The following is a 21,093-nucleotide window of genomic DNA, read 5'->3' on the forward strand; positions in this document are numbered from 1 at the left end:
ATATATAATTCATGCATAAAATAATTTAAAGACATAATATGACAAATAAAGTCCTGCGGAATTATCATAAAAATTTGTCTCTCGATCTATAAAAAAAATATATAGTTTAACATTTTAATATAATCCTAAATAATAGGAGTAATTAATCCCCATAATTGTTTAAATTAGTCAAACAATTTAATCAATTTAAATTATTTAATTTTATTATTATTAAATCATTTACAACTCAACCTCTTAATTACTTAACAACTCAAATTCACATTTTAATTGTTTTTCAAATTACTAATGGATTAAAATAATTTTCAATCAATCAAATTTTGTCTTCATCCAATTAATTATATTCGTTTACACCATCGTCTTGGCAGGCAACCACGAGGGAGGATCCAAGAAAGGCTGGGCTATAGGCTTGGACCATCCTTGCCTGGATCTGTCTCTGTGTGTGAGTCCACCAAATCAGCTCATGCCTGTTTCAATCAAAAGTCCCAATGGGATAGCCTAATAATATAATGCTAAATGAAAAAGGTATTATATTTTAAATAATAATAATAATTTTATTTTGCAATTAATTTTGGAATGGTGGGACCACAAGAACTAGTTTTCTCATTGAAAATATAAAATCATTTATAACCGAAATATAGTAAGATTTTTTTTTATATTAATTGTTATATGTTTTAATAATATATTATAAAAATTGATTTATGATATTATTTTTGGACCGAAATAAATAGGGAAAGTGCTTGTCTCCTCTCCTGTGCCTTCCTCACAATTTGGTGCACGTTATCCGACGCCACGAGAACCGGCGGCTACCACTCCGCCACGTGCAAGTCTACGGTCCAACGACCCTCCTCATTGGCTTTCGACCAAGGGCCCACGCTTCCTGCAATATCTTAGACTTTTCCTTGTGGTTGCTGTCTCCGGACTCGAGTCAAACGCAACGGGAGATCGGAATGGTTGTGGCGGTGACGGCGGCGGAGGCCGACGCGAACGCCTGCTATCGGGGCTGCTGCAGTAGCTCCTCCATCCCCCTCCGCCTCCCATCCTCTTCCTTCTCTCTCCTCTCCCCGATCGCCAAAGGTACATCCCCATCTGAATCTTCGATCCACTTTTACTAGGCCGGAATTGATCGGTCGGTTTCGAATGCACGAATTAGGTGCGGAGAGCACCGTATTCGAGGCGAGGCTCCTCGATGGCAGTGGTACCAAGGTCGCAGCCAAGAAGCCCGTACTCTCCACCTCCGACGACCTCGACCACTTCCACCGCCAACTCCAGCTCCTATGGTCAAGCAATCCCAAGTTTTTAATTAATTAATTTATTCTTTGTATTCGGTATGCTGATTTTTTTTTTTTTGGTTTTGATTTATCGAGTCAAGCAAGTTGGATCATCCAGGGCTGGCCAAGTTGGTGGCGGCGAACGCGAGGCCGCCTGACTACCTACTCTTCTTTGAGCTGTATGAGGGTCGGAGTCTGGCCGAGAGGCTACACGCTGATGGATGGATCCCCAGCGTGGATCAAGTGATCTCCATCGCTTATGACCTAGGTGTGGATCGTGGTCCTGATTGATGATATCAGTTTGCGTAGGCTTTATTGCATTAGTGCAAAATAGGAAACATTTGTGGACCAAGTGCTAGTTCTAAAGACTTCTTCTTCTTCTTCATTGGGATTGTATGATATACGTCATTAGTTTGATGATCCTTGGTAGGAACTAACCGTAATGATGAACTTACAAAATGAATGTATATTATCATAAACAAATTAGTTGTTCCTGACCCTGTTTCACTTTTAATTTTTTTTTATCACAATAAACTCACACTAAAAGTAATGTCTTGGTGTGAGTGGGGTGGGGATAGCATTTCTCTTCTACATGTAAAAGATTCCAAATTTTCGTCTTGTATTGTATTGTTGAACTGACGTTTCATCTTCTTTTGCATTCTTTTTCACCTCCCCTATCAGTTCCATGTAGAAGAAATAATACACTGTACTTAAACCATAACTTAGCATCCTTAATTTATGTGATCATTTTAGGCTGCTGCTTGTTTCCCTATTATTCCTGTTAGATTCTTACTTTTTCCCCCTATATTTGTCTTTTTTTAGCAAAAGCTCTTCTGTACCTACAAAACCTTGGAATTGTACATAGGGATGTTAAACCTGCAAATATTCTTGTAAGCATATCTGCAATTCTTTTTTCTCCTCTAGCATGGTATGTGTATCCTTAAACAATGCGATATTTAAGGTGGTTCATAATGCAGCTTGACAAGAATTTTCATCCACATCTAGCTGACTTCGGTTTGGCTACCTACACGAAGGATCTTAAACATATATCAGTTCACAACTGGAGGTCATCTGGCAAGCCTACTGGTGGTTTTCACAAAAAAAACATGGTGGGAACTCTCATCTATATGGCACCAGAAATTCTGAGGAAGGATATTCACACAGAAAAGTCAGACGTCTACAGTTTTGCAATATCTATAAAGTAAGAATAATAGAATTGCCTATATATTAATTAGAAACTGTCATTATTCAGGTTATATGGCTTTTGTTAACCCCACATTGTGACTTTTATGCCATGGAGGATACTAAATACATGATTACTACTGTGGACGAGCACTGTTAAAATAAAATGAGCAGTAGTTAACAAACAATTGCATGCTATTCATAATCGATACGGAAAAAGCAAACTTATATGAATTATGCTGTATATAGGCATGCCATGCTTCGGTTACAAAAACAATAAATGAACTGGCTAAATATACATTTATTTTGTTTTTAAAGCAAACATCTGATAGAAAACTAACAAAAAATGTGCTTATATATATATATATATATATATATATATAATTCTGGGAGCAAATGTAAGATGTGATGAAAGCAACAATGTTGGGACAATGAGATAGTAGAAGTGGATAATTCGTGTTTCATTCTTTCATTGTTGTTCATGTTTGAGAAATTATTTACTAGTGCTTGCAATTTAGCTATTTGTTGTATTACTCTATAGGTAGTTCACTAGTTCATTTTGGTACACAATTAACAGAAGTTGTTGAGTGCAGCATATTTATACGGACATATTTTCTGTACAGTAAATGATTCTAGTTATTTGTTGTTCCTTCTTTATTCACAATGCTTTTAGAACTTGTGCAGCGAGATTCTTACTGGTGTTGTTCCTTACACAGATCTACAAGCAGAAGCCCAGGTACTATTGCAATGGTTATTGGCCAAGTCATTCAAATATCTATAATACGTTCCTAAATGATGATCAATGAAAATTTATTTAGCTTTATTTTCTGGAGAATAAGTTATATCTAGAATTACTTATTTATTATCAACGAGGTGCTCTTTTTGATGCCTATAAATAATCACACTATTGGTCCACTTATATCAAGAAAATTAATGAAATAATATTTAGTCTTTCACATTTGGAGGTCAAGCCTTTTTGTAATGATCACCCCCTTTTTCTTTCCTGCTTCTCATTTCCCATGTCACACCTTGCATGTGGTATCAAGACCACCGCTATCATCGAAAGCCATAGCCCCCTTCTAATGTTGTCATCATTTTCACTTGCATTATCATTGGACCACATCCAACACCAGTGCCAAAATGATCAACGCCTTGCGTCATGACCTCTCCAATCCATGTTCCCCTTTCTTAACAAAACTTGTTTGTTTCTCGCTGATGCAATCTCTGCTCCCGTAACGTTTTTTTTTTTTTAAATCCGTGTTAATTTTTTTGTCATTGAAAAGAAAAAGAAAATTCATATAGTTTATTGTTGGTCAACCTCGAGGACAAGGTTGTTAAGTGATATGATTTGAGATGGAGATTAATTCAAATACCCATCAATTGATAATAATTCCTCTTCATTTCTATTTTTCTAAGTTGCCTTATTTTCTCTTGAATTAATTATTTTCTTGTAGAGAGCATACCCTCTTGGATGCCTATAAATATGTACTCGTGGGTATCTTTTGCATCAAGCAAATTATTGAAATAGTATAGCTTTTGACATAGAGGTTGATCCTCTCAAAATATTCATCCCCTATCTCTCCCCCCTTCAAGTTCATTATGTTCTCCTTAGAATAAAAATTGGGCACCTATTAATCTTTATACTGAAACCTTTCAAACTAGCAGTTGTAATCTAGTACAATTATTTCTAAGCTTCACAAATAAATACTTTTCTTCCAAGCCTATGTTCTCTAAAATCACCATGATGTTTAATTGTTCGTGTTGTTTGATTATCGTCATCCATTTTGCATAGGCACGCCTAGCTTTGTCTTTAATTTTTCTTGATCTACCTTTAGAATTCTTTAAAATGAACTATCTTGATGATTTTAAAATATTTCTTAGGCACACACTGTTCTTGAAATGAGCTATACCGAACAACAACTTACATCAGAAGTTTCCATTGGTCTAAGGCCTGCTCTTGCTGACCATCAATCTGGTGGTCCACCAAGTTTGTTGTCGCTTATTGAAAGGTCATGGCATCAAAATCCACTGGATAGACCTTCATTTGATGATATTGTCAAGGAGTTGTGGATGCTTATGAATCAAAGAAGCATCTCTTATCTACCATTATTCACTTCCAACACTCATTTTCAAGATAGCACCAATGAGCTCAAATATATTCAAGAAGAGTTTAATTGGTTAGCATGTGGAGAAGAATTAGCAAAAAAAGCAATTGCTGAAAAGTCAAATATGACAACTTGCTGCAGTTCTGTTTGTGACACTCCACGCTATAACCCAACTTTGTCCTGGGGATCCTTTGCAACCCGTGGAAGAAGGGAGAAAATGGAAGACACACACTTCCTCCTTCCAAATCTATGCAAAGACAAGGGTGTTCACGCTTTTGGGATTTTTGATGGTCATAGAGGTGTATATTTGATTCAATATCAGTTAATACTCTCAAGATACGAATCTTAACTAAAAATTTGATGTGTGCAGGAGCAGCCGCAGCAGAGTTTGCTTCTCAAGCACTGCCAGTGTTCCTAAGGAACTCTGATTATATGTGCAGGTTTCCTTCTGTTTAATGCTCTTCTCTGTTATTTTAAGGTCATCACTCTTCTTATTTGAATAAATTGCAGTCCTGCAGACTCGCTTACTGAAGCTTTTATAAAGACAGACTTAGCTTTCAGAGATGAGCTGGCATTCCACCTTAACTCTAGAAGAGCTGCTCAGAAAGATTGGCATCCTGGTTGCACGGCAATAACAGCACTAATATCTGGGAACAACATTTATGTTGCAAACGCTGGTGATTGCCGAGCAATTATAAGTCGCAAAGGCTGCCCAATTCCTATGAGCAAAGTGTGAATCGTCACATAGTGCTGGCTATTTAGATAATAATCGTTGATCAAAATTGACACACTAAGGTACTGCTCTTCCTTGTAGGACCATGTTGCAAGCTGTCCTGAGGAAAGAACCCGTGTCATGGAAGAAGGCGCTGAAGTGAAATGGCAAGTAGATACATGGAGGGTGGGATCAGCTGCTCTCCAGGTTGCCTTATCCTCTCTTGAGAACAACTACTTTGGCTGAAGTTTTGGAAATTGGAACACATGCATACGAATAGTTATATATAATATAATCTACTTCCTCAAGCAACTCAAACGGTTGAAAAAACAGACTAAATGCTCTCTTTAGTTATCCCTTCCAATAACCCAATGGCAAACTTTATTTGTTTTATACTTTCATGTGCCTCCAGTAGCCAAATGTTTTAATAACTTATCCCCTCTTGTCAGGTAACACGGTCAATTGGTGATGATGATCTGAAGCCTGCAGTGACAGCCAAACCAGAAATAGTTGAGACTTGCATTTCCTCCAATGATGAGTTTCTGGTAGTTCCTTTTATGTACTAAGTTGCTGAATTTGAAACCAAACTATTTGTCCCTTTTTTTCTTTACCTTTGGGTTGCATTATCATCACCGATTGAATCATTAGTACTAGGTGATAGGTCCCTTTTAAAGTTAAAGTTCCTATGATGCTACTTTGCATCTGCATCAATTGGCTTGCCTGCCATTCATTATGCTCCTCTTTCTCCCCTCGCTACAGCAGAGCAGGAGTGACCTTTTCCTGTAGCGAATATTTCTTTTCAAGATTCACTGTTCTTTACTCTTTTTTCTTTGACATCTGAGAAGAGGGATCTTTTGCTCGAATGGCTCAGTGGATGCTCCAAGGCACTGTGCTAAGATTATATCATTATTAATATATCATCTAGGCGTTTTAGTCACTTTTAGTGGTATTAATTAGAATTTTCTTTGAACTCAGGTGATGGCTAGTGATGGGCTGTGGGACGTGATGAGGAATGAGGAGGTTGTGTCCATCATCAAAGACACTGTTAAAGAACCATGGATGTGTTCAAAGAGGTTAGCCACTGAAGCTGCTGAACGAGGAAGCAAAGATAACATCACTGTCATTGTGGTTTTCCTCCGTCCTGTCTCAACAGCTGAGAGAGTGTATTAGCTCAGGAGGAACCATCCCATAAGTGGCACATTGTAACTGTGCGTTTTCAGTCCTGTTTTAGCTTCCGACCGAATTCACTGACTTTTGAGTCGTTCGGTTGAAATATAGTTCCAGTGAAGCTCTGCCCTCTTATTTTCTGATCAATTCTTTTGTGATACCAAGTCGTATCAAGCAATGTATTTTCTTCGCTTTAAAGTTGTCTAAGTTCTTGAAGTTGACAACGAATTGGAGTCGGGAAAAGAAAGATTTGGTATATCGACTCTCTCTAGAAACGGACTAATGTATTGTGGTTGTTTGTGAAATTATTTGCAACAATATGCTTTATGAGTTTTCCCCTTGTTCGCTGCCCCTGTTCTCTTCAAGAATAGGCACAGCAGCATTGTTTTGAGAGGAAGCTATGATCTATGTGGAGATAATGTTGGTAAAAACAATGCAATGGTTTTGTTTTCATTTTCCCCTTTCGTTGCTAATGGATATCTGTTGAATCAATATCTATCTAGATCCCTTCCTGGTTGCCACCAAAAGGCATCTAGGCTTGTCTCAGCGCTTCCGATAATTCATCCCCAGGTTAACATGGAAGAGATAAATCAAGAATAACTATTAGTCTTTGGAATAGTGACTGACACATGAGGGAGGTATTTATATCGATTATGTCGAGATTCGAATCCCAGATTTCATGATGACAATATCTTATACGTTAACCATTAAATCATCCAGAGGAGACATCTTGATCCCTTCCTAATTCATTAGGAAGAAGGCTCGCATGGACTTCTTTCCTAATTTCTCTATCCAATAAATCTAAAATACCGATTATGTTGAATCATGATTTTCTTAATTTACCACTTAATCACACACATACAGGATTGACAAACAAAATCATTTTTGCCCGAGGCTATAGTGCATTGGTTAAATCTCTAAATACAGATTTCAGGAATATCAAGATTGACCTTAGTTGTAATTAATTGTAGGAGATTTTCTCTCCAATGGATAGTCGGCCATTTAGATGGATCATCATAAGCGTCTCACGATTTATCCTCATAATGGATTTCGATCTTAGAAGTCTTAAGGGCAAGACTCAACTATGATGAATTATAGAATATTTTTATTCTAATAGATAGTGAATCTGAGCAAGTGGGTCATTTGAATAGACTATCATGAGCATCTCTTGATTTATCTAATGACTAATAATTTTTTTTTATAAGATTAAATTGATGGATCTTAAAATTAATCCGTTGTCAACTAAACATAGAAAAAATCACTTTTGATTAGAAGTTTAGAATAACATAGCAGCATCCTCTGTCAACAGAACTGGCTGGTATTATTTTCCTTTAAAATCCCAATTTTTCTATTAAAAATTCATCGACCATGTTTTTCCTATGGCAAATACTTGGAAAAAAAAAATCCGAGAAAGCATTTTCCGGAAACATGTTCCTCCATACAAATGAAATTTGACAAAAGTCGGAAGGTGGCCCAAATTTTAAATTATAAAAGGGTGTCTAGTTTTTATTAAAAAATAAACGGACGTTCTTTCATGATTTTATTTCAAAAATATTTATTCATCTGGTGCAATTATAAAAGCTATCAAATAGCTTTTACAATCGGTTGCAGTTACATGTAATTTCTTCGATATATAAAAGGTATCCTCGTAATTACTGGAATGTATTTATGATGAATTAAAAATTTATAATTTATATTTTATAAAAGTTATAAAGTAGCTGTTATAATTTATACATAGCAGTTACTATAATATATTGAAGCTACTATAACATATTTTGTAAATTTAGAATTTATGATTTAGTGGTTAGGATCTAAGATCCTTGAATACTAATTTACCAATTTAGTTAAAATTATTTAAATTTTATCCAAATGATTTTGAAATAGTTGTAGAAATATTTTGAAGATATTAAAATTTTAAACTCTAAAGTTACACTAAACACATTGTAACAACCATGGGATAGTTTCTACATATTATAACATATGTAAATTTTAAATCCTAAACTCACTTTAAATTAGGGGTGTCAATTCGGATGGGTCGGATCGGATTGGGTCGGGTTGGGTCGGGTTGAGTTTTTATTTTTTAGCCTAACCGGAACCCAACCCGAACTCGAGTTCAACCCAAAACACCTCAACCCGAACCCGAACCCGATCAACCCGAACCCGACCCATATAACCCGAAAATCCTATTCAAAAATTAAAATGATTTTTTTAGACTATTTTCCTTATAATTCTTCACTTTTATCTCAATACTCCATCATTATTATACAAACATGATATTAATATACATAAAAACATCTAAATTTTTAAAATAAAATTTGATTTAACCCTAAAAAACACACAAAACCCTATATTTAAGTCAACCCGAGTCAACCCGAACCCGACCCGACCCAACCCGAAACTTTTTTACTCTCCAACCCTCCAACCCTAACCCGACCCGAACCTGAAAATGCCCAACCCGAACCTGATTTTTTCGGGTCGACTCGAGTTGGATCGTCAGATCAGGTTCATTTTTGACACCCCTACTTTAAACATATTATAATAGTTATCGGATAATTTCGATAAGTTATAGAAGTTATCTAATAGTTTCTACAATAGCACTAGATTGAAAGGTATTTTTGAGATACTAGCTTCTATAACAATATTGGATTCAGAGGTATTTTTGAGATAAAATATGTCTATTTGGATTTTTTGTTGTTGGGGAAAAAATATTTTCACATATTATATTGTTGATCGAGGTTCCCGACATACTGAAGAAGATCCATTTAAGATAGGGGTGAGTATTCAGTTAAAATCGAACCGAACCGAACCAAATTGAACTGATTTTTTTTCAAACAAATCGAACGGAATCGATTTTTGATAAAAATCGAACCGAATCGAACCGAATAAAACCGAACAAACTGAATCGAACAAACCGAATAAATCATTTTTTTTAAATTTGATTTGGCTCAATAAAAATTTGGTTCGGTCTAAAATTTATGGTGTAAAAAATTGATTTGGTTTATAAATTCAGTCTATTCGGTTTAATCGAATAAAAAATTCAAACCCGAACCCAAACGGAATTAATCGATTTTTTGGAGAACCGATCATTTCTTGAGTTGCCCATGGCGGGTGAGCCATTTGGTGGGGCGGGTCGGGCCGTGGTAGGTGAGACATTTGGTGGGGGCAGGTCGGGTCGGACTGTCATTTTAGTAGGTTGAGAATTCTCCCATATAATTCAAGGCGGGTTGTTAGTTAAGCGGGCCAACCTGTAGACCCATCAAAAATAAAAAAAAAAGTTTCATATCTTTAACATTTTAATTTTAAAAAATTTCATCAATCAAATATATCTAGAAAATATTTTAAATATAAATGGACACAAATGAGTACAAATATTTGACAAAAAGTATTATTTTTATTTTAAAATTATAATAAAACAAAATAATAAATTGGTATAAAATTTAACTTACATGTGTTTCTCAATCTGCGAGTCAACTCAAGCCCATCGTTCCATGACCCGTGCGGGTCGTGGGCCTAGGCAGGTCAGTCCATGTTGGATTTTGACAGATAAAATTTCAACCTAACCCGCTCAAATTATTTGATGGAGCGAGTCAACATAAATTGACAGCTCTACTCGAAACCAAAAGGCCGAGGTCGGTCCTCTACGTCTACTCAAGAGCGTGGCCTGGTTCACGGCTACTCAGCTGCGGTAGATGCACAAGGTCTTGAGGCGTCTGACCAGCCGTTCATCTGGGTCGTGCGGAATGCCGGAGAGATATCAGAATGGCTTACAAGAGGGGTTCGAGAACAAGGCGGTCGGCGGCGACGGTAAGGGAATGTTGGCGCAAGGATGGGCGCCGCAGCTTCTCATACTGCCGGAATTCTCGTGATCACTTGGCTGTTGTTTGTCGAGCAATTCCTGAACGAGAAGCTGCTGGTCAACGTGAACAGTAGGCTTGGACAGACGGTAAGACCATCTTCAACCCATAACATTAAATTTGGTGTAATTTTACACTAAAATGATATAATTTTAACACAAAATACTATTTCAGTTCTAACCCATCCATACCATATCACACCAAAAAAGACTATTCTTTAGAATATTTTATTATTCTTATTAATTTGTTTATATGATAATTATTATATTTAAAATTAATATTTTATTAATCTTTGATATTTTAAATTTTTTAAAATTCAGTATCCACCTATAATATATATATATATATATATAATTTTTATTTTTAATTTTATTATATAATTAATAAAATAATAATTTTAATAAATTAAATATTTACAATAATACATAATAAAATTTAAATATGCTATTAAATACACTTAATTTAAATTTATAATAAATAATAATTACATTTAAATATCCTATAAGTAAAGACAAAGAAAATAATAATTACAAATTTATTGCATTTGATTTTATTAATTATATAATAAAATTAAAAAAATAAAAACTCTCTCCCACACCAAATATGGTGATGTGAATAGTGCATCATCTAACATGGTGTTGCACTATTCAACACATCATATTTGGTGTGGAATTTGATGTATGGGTTGGAGTCTTTTAGTGCTAATTTGATACTAAATTTGATGTTTTGATGATGAATTGAAGATGGTCTAAGAGGATCGTTGCAGTAATCGATCTACCTTTTTAAAGGGCACCTCAAAAATGCATCCAAAGGAACACAAACTAAGGGCATCATTCGGAGCTACCATTGTCACCAAAGGTGGAGCTAAAAGTTATAATTCGGATTGATCGAAACAAAAAAAATCTCTAATATATCTTCCTCACTTTTTTTAGGGCCAACTTATCTTCTCTCTTTTGTTTTTTCTCAAGCTATCACCTCATTTTTTTTTTTCTTTCTTCCATCACAAATTTGACATCTCAAAATCATCAGTGTTGATCCCATAGGCTCCGGCCCAAATAGAACGTCACTTGGCGCCACCCTTGATCACCATTTCGACGGCAATAGGGAGGGAGCTTCCTCCCCTCGATTTATGCGAGGAGGAAGATGCTCCTTCATTTTTTTTATTAAAATAGTTTTTTTAGTTTTTTTTTAGAAAAATAGAATGTAAAAAATATAATTTAGTTTTTAATGTTATTCCATATTATGGATTTAAATTTTATAAATTTTTAATAATTATATAATGTAAAAGATAAAAGAGAGATAAAAATATATATAATGAAAAAAATACGAGACTCATAAAGAAATCATTGTGAGGTTTTTTTTATAACGGAGAGATATGTAAAATTTTTTATTTTGCTGTGACATTGATGTTGCATCTAGAGAGTTCTTAAAGAATTCTCATGACTATAGCTGCTCTAAAAGTATGCACAATGAGAGCTCCCTTCCGTTGTGAAAGAGCTCCCTCATTTTTGGTAGGAAGCTACTCCGTGTTTAGGTAGTCACTCATTTCTTTTCCATATTTTAATTAAAATTTAAATTTCAATTAAAAAATCAATAAATATTTTTATTGAGGTCTTTTATTTGATGTAATGTAATTTATTTTTAAATTATTAATGTTATTTGTAATTTATGAATTTAAATTTAAATTATATATAAGGTAAAATATAATAAAAAAGTATGAGGCTCATGAAAAAATTGTTGAGAATTTTTTTTATAGTGGAAAAATATACGGATTTTTTTTTACGTTTGATATGACTTTGATGTGGCATTAAGGGAGCTCTTGGAGAGCTCTCATGATTATGGATGCCCTTACTCCAATGGAAAATTTTAAAAAGATTTATGAAATGAAAAAAATTAAAGAAAAAACTCCAACCATTAAGACATTTTAATGGTTAGAGTTCTATTAGTTTTTTTTAGTCTCCATTATGTCACCTCAGTATCACATACATAAAAATCTATCACTCTCTCCACAACTAAAAAAATTGACGGTAACTTTTTTATGTGCCCTACATTATCAACTTTTTTGTGCATTATTAATTATTAGCCCCACCCATATTAGGGTATCTCCAATGGGAGGTTTTTAAAAGAGTTTGTGAAATGAAAAAGCTAAGAAAAAATCTCTAATCATTAGGGCATCTCCAATGCAAGATTTATAAAAAAAAACTGAATAAAAAGTCTTGAACCATTGTAGATGTGAGGTTTGTGATTTAAAAGTAGTAATGAAAACTAAAAATGCTCTTTTGTCTCGAAATTGATGTAATATGCATAGAGTCATGGAACTGCATGCTATGAATTAGATCACAAAAAAAACTCATTTAGAGCTCTAACCATTGAAGATATTTCAATAAGTTTTCATATTATTAATGTGACATATTGAGATCATAAAACAACCTCATTTAGAGTTTTAATCATTAGAGATTCCCTTATAAATGCAAGGTTTGAGGTTTGTAGTTCAAGAGCGGTAGTGAAATTTCAAACTTGCCCTTTTATCTCAAATTAGCAATATGGTTGGACGAGTAATTAATGATGTACAAAAAGTTAATAATGCAACCATAAAATTATAAGGAGGTTTTTTTATTGCGAAGAGAATGATAAGTTTTTATGTTTTTGATGCAGTATTGAGATGGCATATTAGAGACTACAAAAAAGCTCATATATAGCTCTAACCATTAGAGATGCCCTTCTAAATGCAAGGTTTGAGGTTTGTAATTTAAGAGTATCTCAAATGGAAGGTTTTTAAAGAGGTTTGTGAAATGAAAAAAACTAAACAAAAAACTCTAACCATTATGAATGCAAGATTTGAGATTTATAGTTTAAGAATGATAGTGAAATTTCAAACCCGCTCTTTCATTTCAAAATTAACAATATCAGTGAAGTTAGTAATTAATAATACACAAAAAGTTGATAATGCAGGGTCCATAAAAAAGTTATAGGAAGATTTTTTAGTTATGGAGATTTTTATATTTTTGATGTGGTATTGAGATGGGAGCAAATCCTCTATAACATTTGGTATAACATTTCCTATAACATTGATGATTGTTTGCTAGCGGTATCAAATTTAATAATTACAATTTCTCGGTACCCGGTTGCCCGGCTGCCTGCCCATCGTCGGCGGCCTTCGGGCGACCTTCGACTGCCTACTGTGACCTAAACTACAATTTGGATGAGAATGTGAACCCAGAGAGGGATCACAGTCAATTGCGGCAAGATTCTAGCCAGAATCCGACCACAATTGCCGAACATTTTTATGGGTGTGGACCGTGTGACAAATTTATAAATATGAGGCTGTCGGGTGCCAAGAAGTTACAATTATTAAATTTGATACCGCTGGCAAGCAATTCAATGTTATAGGAAATGTTATACCAAATGTGATAAAGGATTTGATATTTATTGAGATGACATATTAGAGATTACAAAAAAGCTCATGTATAGCTCTAACAATTGGAGATGTCAAAATTTCAAACATGCTCTTTCATCTCAAAATTAACAATGAGTGGGGTCAAATGGTGCATAAAAAAGTTGATAATGTAGGATCCACAAAAAAAGTTATAAGGAGGTTTTTTGAATGTGGAAAGAGTGACATGTTTTTATATTTTTGATGTGATATTGAGGTGACATACTAAAGACTAAGGGCATCTCCAATAGTTAAAGCTTTGAATGAGTTTTTTTGAAGATTTCAATATGCCACATCAACATTGATCCGGCGGTAAGAATAGGGAACCCCCGTGCTGGGAAGTCAACGCCAAGTGGAAGTCAAAGGTCCAGGTGGTCCATCGGATAAGGATGGACTGACCGGACTCATGAAAAAGGGCGGACCGATCAGCCGACTGGAGAAGGATGGGCCGACCTCCCGGCCGGCCGACCGGTGAATAACCGATGGCAACAGGCGCCCCGGCAGGAGTCGGGGTTCCGACGCTCGATTGAACAGGAACGAAGGGCCGAGCGGAAGGACGACCCTCAGTCTTCCCGGACGGGCGACCACCTACGTCTAACTAAAGACGAGCGCGCTGGCCGAGCGGCTGTATGGTCGATCCTAGAAGAGGAAGTCAAAAAGTAGGGGACAGTGTGGACATCATCTCAGTAACCTCTGTTGCTGACAACAGGCATATTCGAAGACTAAACCATACGCAGTATGGTGCGATCGAATGTTCTGCTGTCCCATCAATTAGACGCTCAGACTGTAGCGGTATGGAGTCAGACATGCCCTTCTAACAAGCCCATGTTGCGGTAAGGGATATGACACGTGTACACCTCGATTGGTGTGCACCAAGTTCCCGTGGCTCTATATAAAGACCATTAGACTTCACCGGAGGTATGCAATCTGAAATCTCTGGAGCCACCTTCTTGCCATTCGTTATCTGACTTGAGCGTCGGAGGGTCGTAGCCGGGAGCCCCTTCCTGGCCCGACTTCTTTGCAGGATCGCCGGAATTTCGCACCAGCAGTCGAAGACCCACGTCAGCAACCGGAGAGCGCCACGTGCCCAGCGTCCGTTGATTCAGTTTTCGGACAGGATCAATTTGGCGCCGTCTGTGGGAACGCTCCTGCATCCGATCGGAAGCAATGGACGAGACTGGACGACCGCACACGGTGATGCTCTCCACGAAGGAGCTCGACGCTCTAATCAAGGCAAGAGCAGCTAAGCTCGTGGAGCAACAGAGAGAGAATGTGCAAGTCGAGCGGCTGAATCAACAAACAACGTCAGCATCAGGTGGCCGAGCGGAGGCAATGATCCCCGAGTGGACGCCTCGCCGAGACAATGATCCAACCGACATTCAAGGGGGAGCATCGCCGAGCGGATGAAGATGGATTGGGACTTGGATCAACCATGAAACGCAAATTATCTCCAACCTTTCCGGGGCAGGGTGAAAGGTGCACCAATATAATGTGTGCTGTATATTTTCCGTTTGGCTGTATATTTGAAATGCAGGAAGCAAAATGTTAAACGCAATTGGCATTATCGGCCGAGCGGCCTATCTCCATGATGTATAAGATCCGAGCCACCGACTCAATGGCGAAGACCCGTTCCGATCGGCTGGGCGTATGGTTACAACAGTCAAGCTCGATGGCGAAGACCCTGTGCCGTTCGGCCGGGCGTAAAAATTATCCCAGCCAAGTCATTGAAGACGAAGACCCCTCGCCGCTCGGTAGGGCGTATGTCATCAGTGTTAAAATTAGCCGTAAAGGCCGTCGAGCTCCGACGTTAAAAATCGAGAGACGAGCCGGCGTCTATAAACCCTCAGAGCGGAAAACCGTCGAGCTCCGACGTTAAAAATCGAGAGATAAGCCGGCGTCTATAAACCCTCCGAGCGGAAGACCGTCGAGCTCCGACGTTAAAAATCGAGAGACGAGCCGACGTCTATAAACCCGGAGAGCGGAAGATCGTCGAGCTCCGACGTTAAATATCGAGAGACGAGCCGGCGTCTATAAACTCTCCGAGTAGAAGACCGTCGAGCTCCGACGTTAAAAATCGAGAGACGAGCCGGCGTCTATAAACCCTCCGAGCGGAAGACCGTCGAGCTCCGACGTTAAAAATCGAGAGACGAGCCGGCGTCTATAAACCCTCCGAGCGGAAGACCGTCGAGCTCCGACGTTAAATATCGAGAGACGAGCCGGCGTCTATAAACCCGCAGAGCGGAAGACCGTCGAGCTCCGACGTTAAAAATCGAGAGACGAGCCGGCGTCTATAAACCCTCCGAGCGGAAGACCGTCGAGCTCCGACGTTAAATATCGAGAGACGAGCCGGCGTCTATAAACGTCCGAGCGGAAGACCGTCGAGCTCCGACGAGCCGGCGTCTATAAACCCGCTGAGCGGAAGACCGTCGAGCTCCGACGTTAAATATCGAGAGATGAGCCGGCGTCTATAAACCCGCCGAGCGGAAGACCGTCGAGCTCCGACGTTAAAATTCGAGAGACGAATCGACGTCTATAAACCTTCTGATCGGAAGACCGTCGAGCTCCGACGGTAAAAATCGACGTTAAAAGGCGGGCAACCAGAGCCTATAAAGCCGCAGGACGGGTAGCTCTCTGCGTGGTCCTCGGTTGTAAAGGCCGTTACTCAGTCAGATCGGTAGTCCAGTCAGTCGGACTTCGCCTCCTTTGACTAGACTTGAAGGGGAGGCAAGTGATCCGGCGGTAAGAATAGGGAACCCCCGTGCTGGGAAGTCAACGCCAAGTGGAAGTCAAAAGTCCAGGTGGTCCATTGGATAAGGATGGACCGACCAGACTCATGAAAAAGGGCGAACCGATCAGCCGACCGGAGAAGGATGGGCCGACCTCCCGGCCGGCCGACCGGTGAATAACCGATGGCAACAGGCGCCCCGGTAGGAGTCGGGGTTCCGGCGCTCGATTGAACAGGAACGAAGGGCCGAGCGGAAGGACGACCCTCAGTCTTCCCGGACGGGCGACCACCTACGTCTGACTAAAGACGAGCGCGTTGGCCGAGCGGCTGTATGGTCGATCCTAGAAGAGGAAGTCAAAGAGTAGGGGACAGTGTGGACGTCATCTCAGTAACCCCTGTTGCTGACAACAGACATGTTCGAAGACTAAACCATACGCAGTATGGTGCGATCGAATATTCTGCTGTCCCATCAATTAGACGCTCAGACTGTAGCGGTATGGAGTCAGACATGCCCTTCTGACAAGCCCATGCTGCGGTAAGGGATATGACACGTGTACACCTCAATTGGTGTGCACCAAGTTCCCGTGGCTCTATATAAAGACCATTAGACTTCACCAGAGGTATGCAATCTGAAATCTCTGGAGCCACCTTCTTGCCATTCGTTATCTGACTTGAGCGTCGGAGGGTCGTAGCCGGGAGCCCCTTCCCGGCCCGACTTCTTTGTAGGATCGCCGGAAGTTCGCACCAGCAGTCGAAGACCCACGTTAGCAACTGGAGAGCGCCACGTGCCCAGCGTCCGTTGATTCAGCTTTCGGACAGGATCAAATATTATAAAAACTCATTGAAATATTCCTAATGGTTAAAGCTCTAAGTGAGTTTTTTTGTAATTCTCTCCACATGTAATTGCATGGCTTATGCACATTAATTCTCTCCATAAATGGACTTATTATTAATTATTTATAAAATGAAACATTATAAAACATTATGACAATCATTAACATTAATTATTAGCTCTATGTTTAAGAGAAAAAAGCAGATTTGAAAACTCAAACCTGCTCTTAAATTAAAAACCCCAAACCTTATATACATAATCATAAAAGCTCTTTTTGGTGAGATTTTTCAATTTTACAAACCTCTAATAAAGCTTGCATTGGAGATGCTCTAAAAATATCTCATATGGAGTCCTAACTATTGGAGATGCACTAAACCCTAGAAGTAAAACAATTTCACGATTAATCAAGTATCCACTTGACGCACTATAGAATTAGTTTTCTCCAATACTCTGAAATAGTTGATGAATCCACATAACGTTTTCACAACAATGCTACCAAATTTAGTACCTCAAAGTGTATAGAGTTGAACTAGAATGTGACAAAGTTATTTAACGGCTTATAAGCAAGCAAACAAAGTATCGCTTAGTTTACCTGACACCTACCATTAAAATGTTCCACAGTTATTTTCACAATCTTTACTTGGGCATCTTTCAGAAACTAGCATAACTGCATCTGCATTGCCAGATAGTTAAGATATGTTAGACAAAGCAAGGAGGCAAAAACAAAGCTACATGGAAAAACAAATAAAAGGCTGTCTTAGAAAGAAGAAAAAAATGCATTTACATATCAAGGAGTTAAACACATACCAACAATTTTTTTAGTTTGTAATAATTTACCACATGAATGAAAACACACGCAAGAACATAGTCCTCGCATGGAATTACTTCGTAAGCTTTGCTCCTATAATAAACGAAAAATTCCATTTTTGCTCAGATTTTCAAGATTCCTTCTCAATTTTCCCAACAAATTAAAAAAAAAGGCCTATGCCATTTGGTGAAAAACCATTTGAACATGGAGGTGCACATGGTGGCCACATAGCAAACATATGTTGAGCATGGAGGCACAATTATATTTACCTTTTGTCGAATCTACCCACCACATGAGTGTCATGTGGATATTGTCTAATGAAATTTGGCTTGCAGGATAGACTATAAGAAATTTGAAAGTTTAGACAACAACTTTGACATGTTGAAAGCATTTTGCAAAACAGGAATAGGACTACAGCAAAGGTTTCAACGAGCTATGTCTGCAGGCAGACCGCTACTAGTTAGGTCGTGCAGAGCCCAGCAGAACCCAGGACTACTGGGCTGAGGTATTTTTCATCGTATAAATTTTAAAATATATATAATAGACAAAAAAAATTAAAGCTATCTTATTTTAAAGGAACATGATACATGAATACTGTGTATCTTACATATGATTAAGTTGCATGAGTTTTACAAAGAAAAAACATCATTTCAAAACTGGAGCTTAACTGAAAGAAAACTAAGAAAAGAAGAAATGCTCCGAAGGAGCTAAAACTGCAGATTTAGCTTTCAGATTGTTACTATGCAACCTTTTCCAATGTGTCCAATGTTTGAGAAATGATAGTCCCAACGCAGTAATTGAGTATCACTTACATACTTTCCACCAAAATGTTGTATATTGACTAATTTCTAGACTCTTTACTATCTTAATTTCTTGCAACCATGTCCACGAAATTTCAGATTTTACTGAAACCATTCCTAATATCTTGTGTTATATTTCCAAGAAAATTTCCGTGCAATTCATCTCCTATCATGTTTAATCAAGCAATGCTACCCGATTAAAACGTCTTGAGTTTCTAAAATGTATACATTGTTTACCATCAAATATGGTGGCCTAAGAAAACCAGATGACCTGTTCACTCTAAGCTCTGGTACACTAACTTATCAATTGCAAGTTACAAAAAAAGTATGAAAACCGCACAATTTGTAAACTATCAATACATGAACATTCTTTAGTTAATAATCAAATTTTGTGGGTCTTTGAAGTGATTAACTAATGGAAAAGACAGAGAAATTAGCATAAACTATCTTAAGAGGTGACTAAAATACCTGAAATTTTCCAACAGGATTTGTGACAAATCCAGCAAACCACAACAATTCCACCATTGCGAACGATGCACCACCAGCGGAGCGCTATGCTGGACCTGCATAGCACGAGATATTCCCTAATCAGTACATTAATTCAAGTAAAGCAAGAGAAGTAGCACGAGTCACAACCACAAGCGCCCAACAACTCTAGCACCTTGGTCGTCGGTAACGTCTCGTCTACTCCAGCAATTTGACGGCCATTTCCACCGTGTTTACCGACCCCATCAAGGCCACGGGCTTCCGCTGCTTTTTCTCTGTCGCCGCGCGGAATCTCTTCAAGAACATCAGCAGCAACCTCCGTGACTTGGCTCCTTTCCTCAGTCAAACCAATGGCGTTATCGACGGAAATGTCCGAATCCTCGGCAGTTTTCGAGTTTCCCCTTTCAGATTCGGTTAATTCATCTGATTTAGCGGCCGATTCATCTTTCGGCAGAAAAGCTACTTCCGTTACAGCAGGAGCCAACTCCAGTTCATCTTGCTCGGTAAAGCCCTCGGCTTCAAGATTCTCCGAATTCTTTTTCGCGACACCATCGACAGCTTCCGATCCAGACCACTCTTTAGAGGATAAAGAGTAATAGCTCTCTGCAGAGGGCGATGTCGGGGCAGAGGAAAATGCCGTGCAATGGCTATCAACCTCGCCGCTCCCTTCCGTTACCAGATCATCCCCTTGCCCTGAATCTGAAGAAATCATCGGACGCCACGAACCGAAGAAAAAAAAAGGGAAGAGAAGATACCTTGGGAAGGATCGGAAGACGAGATGGTCTTCATCTGCTCCACCATTTCCTTCTTCCGCCTGGCGGTTCTTCTCTTCCTCGGACCCGACGGCATGGGCGATGGATCGAGAAATTGAGAAACAACTGATCGAATCCGGAGAGGGAGAGGGCTGGTCTGGAGATGGGCGGGAAAATAGAAATGGAGATCTGTTATCCGTCCGATCGAAGAGGGCAAGAGTTTAGTTTATATACTGACATTTATGAAAGCAATATATTTTTTAAAAAAATATTTAGCTAAATAATTATTTATTTTTGACAATTTTTCTTTGATAATTGATGCCGTGATCAGGAAGAGCCTAGTTGTCATGAGTCAATTATCACGGTATCGATCAAACTCAGGATGGACAACATTAGAGCTAAGCATATGACCCGAGCGTGCCGATCGGATGAACCACAGTCCGATCGGCCGAATGGATGAGCCATCATCCGGTCAGTCAAATGGATGAACCAGTGTCTAGTTGTCCAGGTCAGCAGAAGCGCAGGCCAAGCGAACCATCCGTCCAGCATGGGGTATAATACTGTATAGATGAATAAGAGGAAGAGAAAACAAAAGAAAACATTTCACCATCATTGAATATAAAGAACCCAAGATAAAAGGGCACACTCTATTTATCATTAATACACAGAAGTCAAGATAAAAAAATCTTCTGTTGATAATTAATAATATTAAATAGAAATAGATGATCAAGTACGAAGAAAAGTAAGATCAATCTCTGTCTCTACTACTTTTAGTTTTTCTTCCAACTTTTATTTCTAACTTAAGCGTTGGAGGTACATCAATGACCCTTTCCCTGATTTAATTTATTTTATAGAGAAAGAGAAAGTCTTCCTCTAGACAATGGAGTTGCCCTATATCCAACTTGGAGTTGCCCTATATCCAACTTTCTATGCTTTCAGACAAGAGCAATGATTATCATCCTTTGATTA

At 38.3% G+C, this 21,093-nt stretch overlaps 2 protein-coding genes across 4 annotated transcripts; one reads left to right on the forward strand and one right to left on the reverse strand.

Annotated features, from left to right (window-relative positions):
• The first annotated feature begins 895 nt into the window (after positions 1-895).
• LOC122053219 (protein kinase and PP2C-like domain-containing protein) lies at positions 896-6,768 on the forward strand. Its single transcript, XM_042615162.1, has 12 exons — positions 896-1,074; positions 1,151-1,277; positions 1,370-1,536; positions 2,091-2,158; positions 2,246-2,469; positions 3,135-3,186; positions 4,332-4,854; positions 4,926-4,995; positions 5,066-5,285; positions 5,370-5,474; positions 5,717-5,812; positions 6,243-6,768. Exons 1-12 carry the CDS (start codon positions 948-950, stop codon positions 6,435-6,437), a joined length of 1,974 nt encoding a protein of 657 aa, XP_042471096.1. The 5' UTR covers positions 896-947; the 3' UTR covers positions 6,438-6,768.
• A 10,999-nt stretch (positions 6,769-17,767) lies between these two features.
• On the reverse strand, positions 17,768-20,320 carry LOC122054218. Of its 3 annotated transcripts, none has more exons than XM_042616031.1 (4): positions 20,128-20,320; positions 19,548-20,038; positions 19,355-19,449; positions 17,768-17,951 (listed from the first exon to the last, which is right to left on the reverse strand). In XM_042616031.1, exons 1-4 carry the CDS (start codon positions 20,219-20,221, stop codon positions 17,930-17,932), a joined length of 702 nt encoding a protein of 233 aa, XP_042471965.1. In that variant the 5' UTR covers positions 20,222-20,320; the 3' UTR covers positions 17,768-17,929. The 3 variants fall into 3 exon arrangements, with proteins under 3 accessions (XP_042471965.1, XP_042471964.1, XP_042471962.1); XM_042616030.1 differs by having other exon boundaries at positions 19,548-20,065; XM_042616028.1 differs by having other exon boundaries at positions 19,548-20,071.
• Between the last annotated feature and the right edge of the window lie 773 nt (positions 20,321-21,093).

Source organism: Zingiber officinale, chromosome 3A, assembly GCF_018446385.1.
Source record: "Zingiber officinale cultivar Zhangliang chromosome 3A, Zo_v1.1, whole genome shotgun sequence".
Lineage (NCBI taxonomy): Eukaryota > Viridiplantae > Streptophyta > Magnoliopsida > Zingiberales > Zingiberaceae > Zingiber > Zingiber officinale.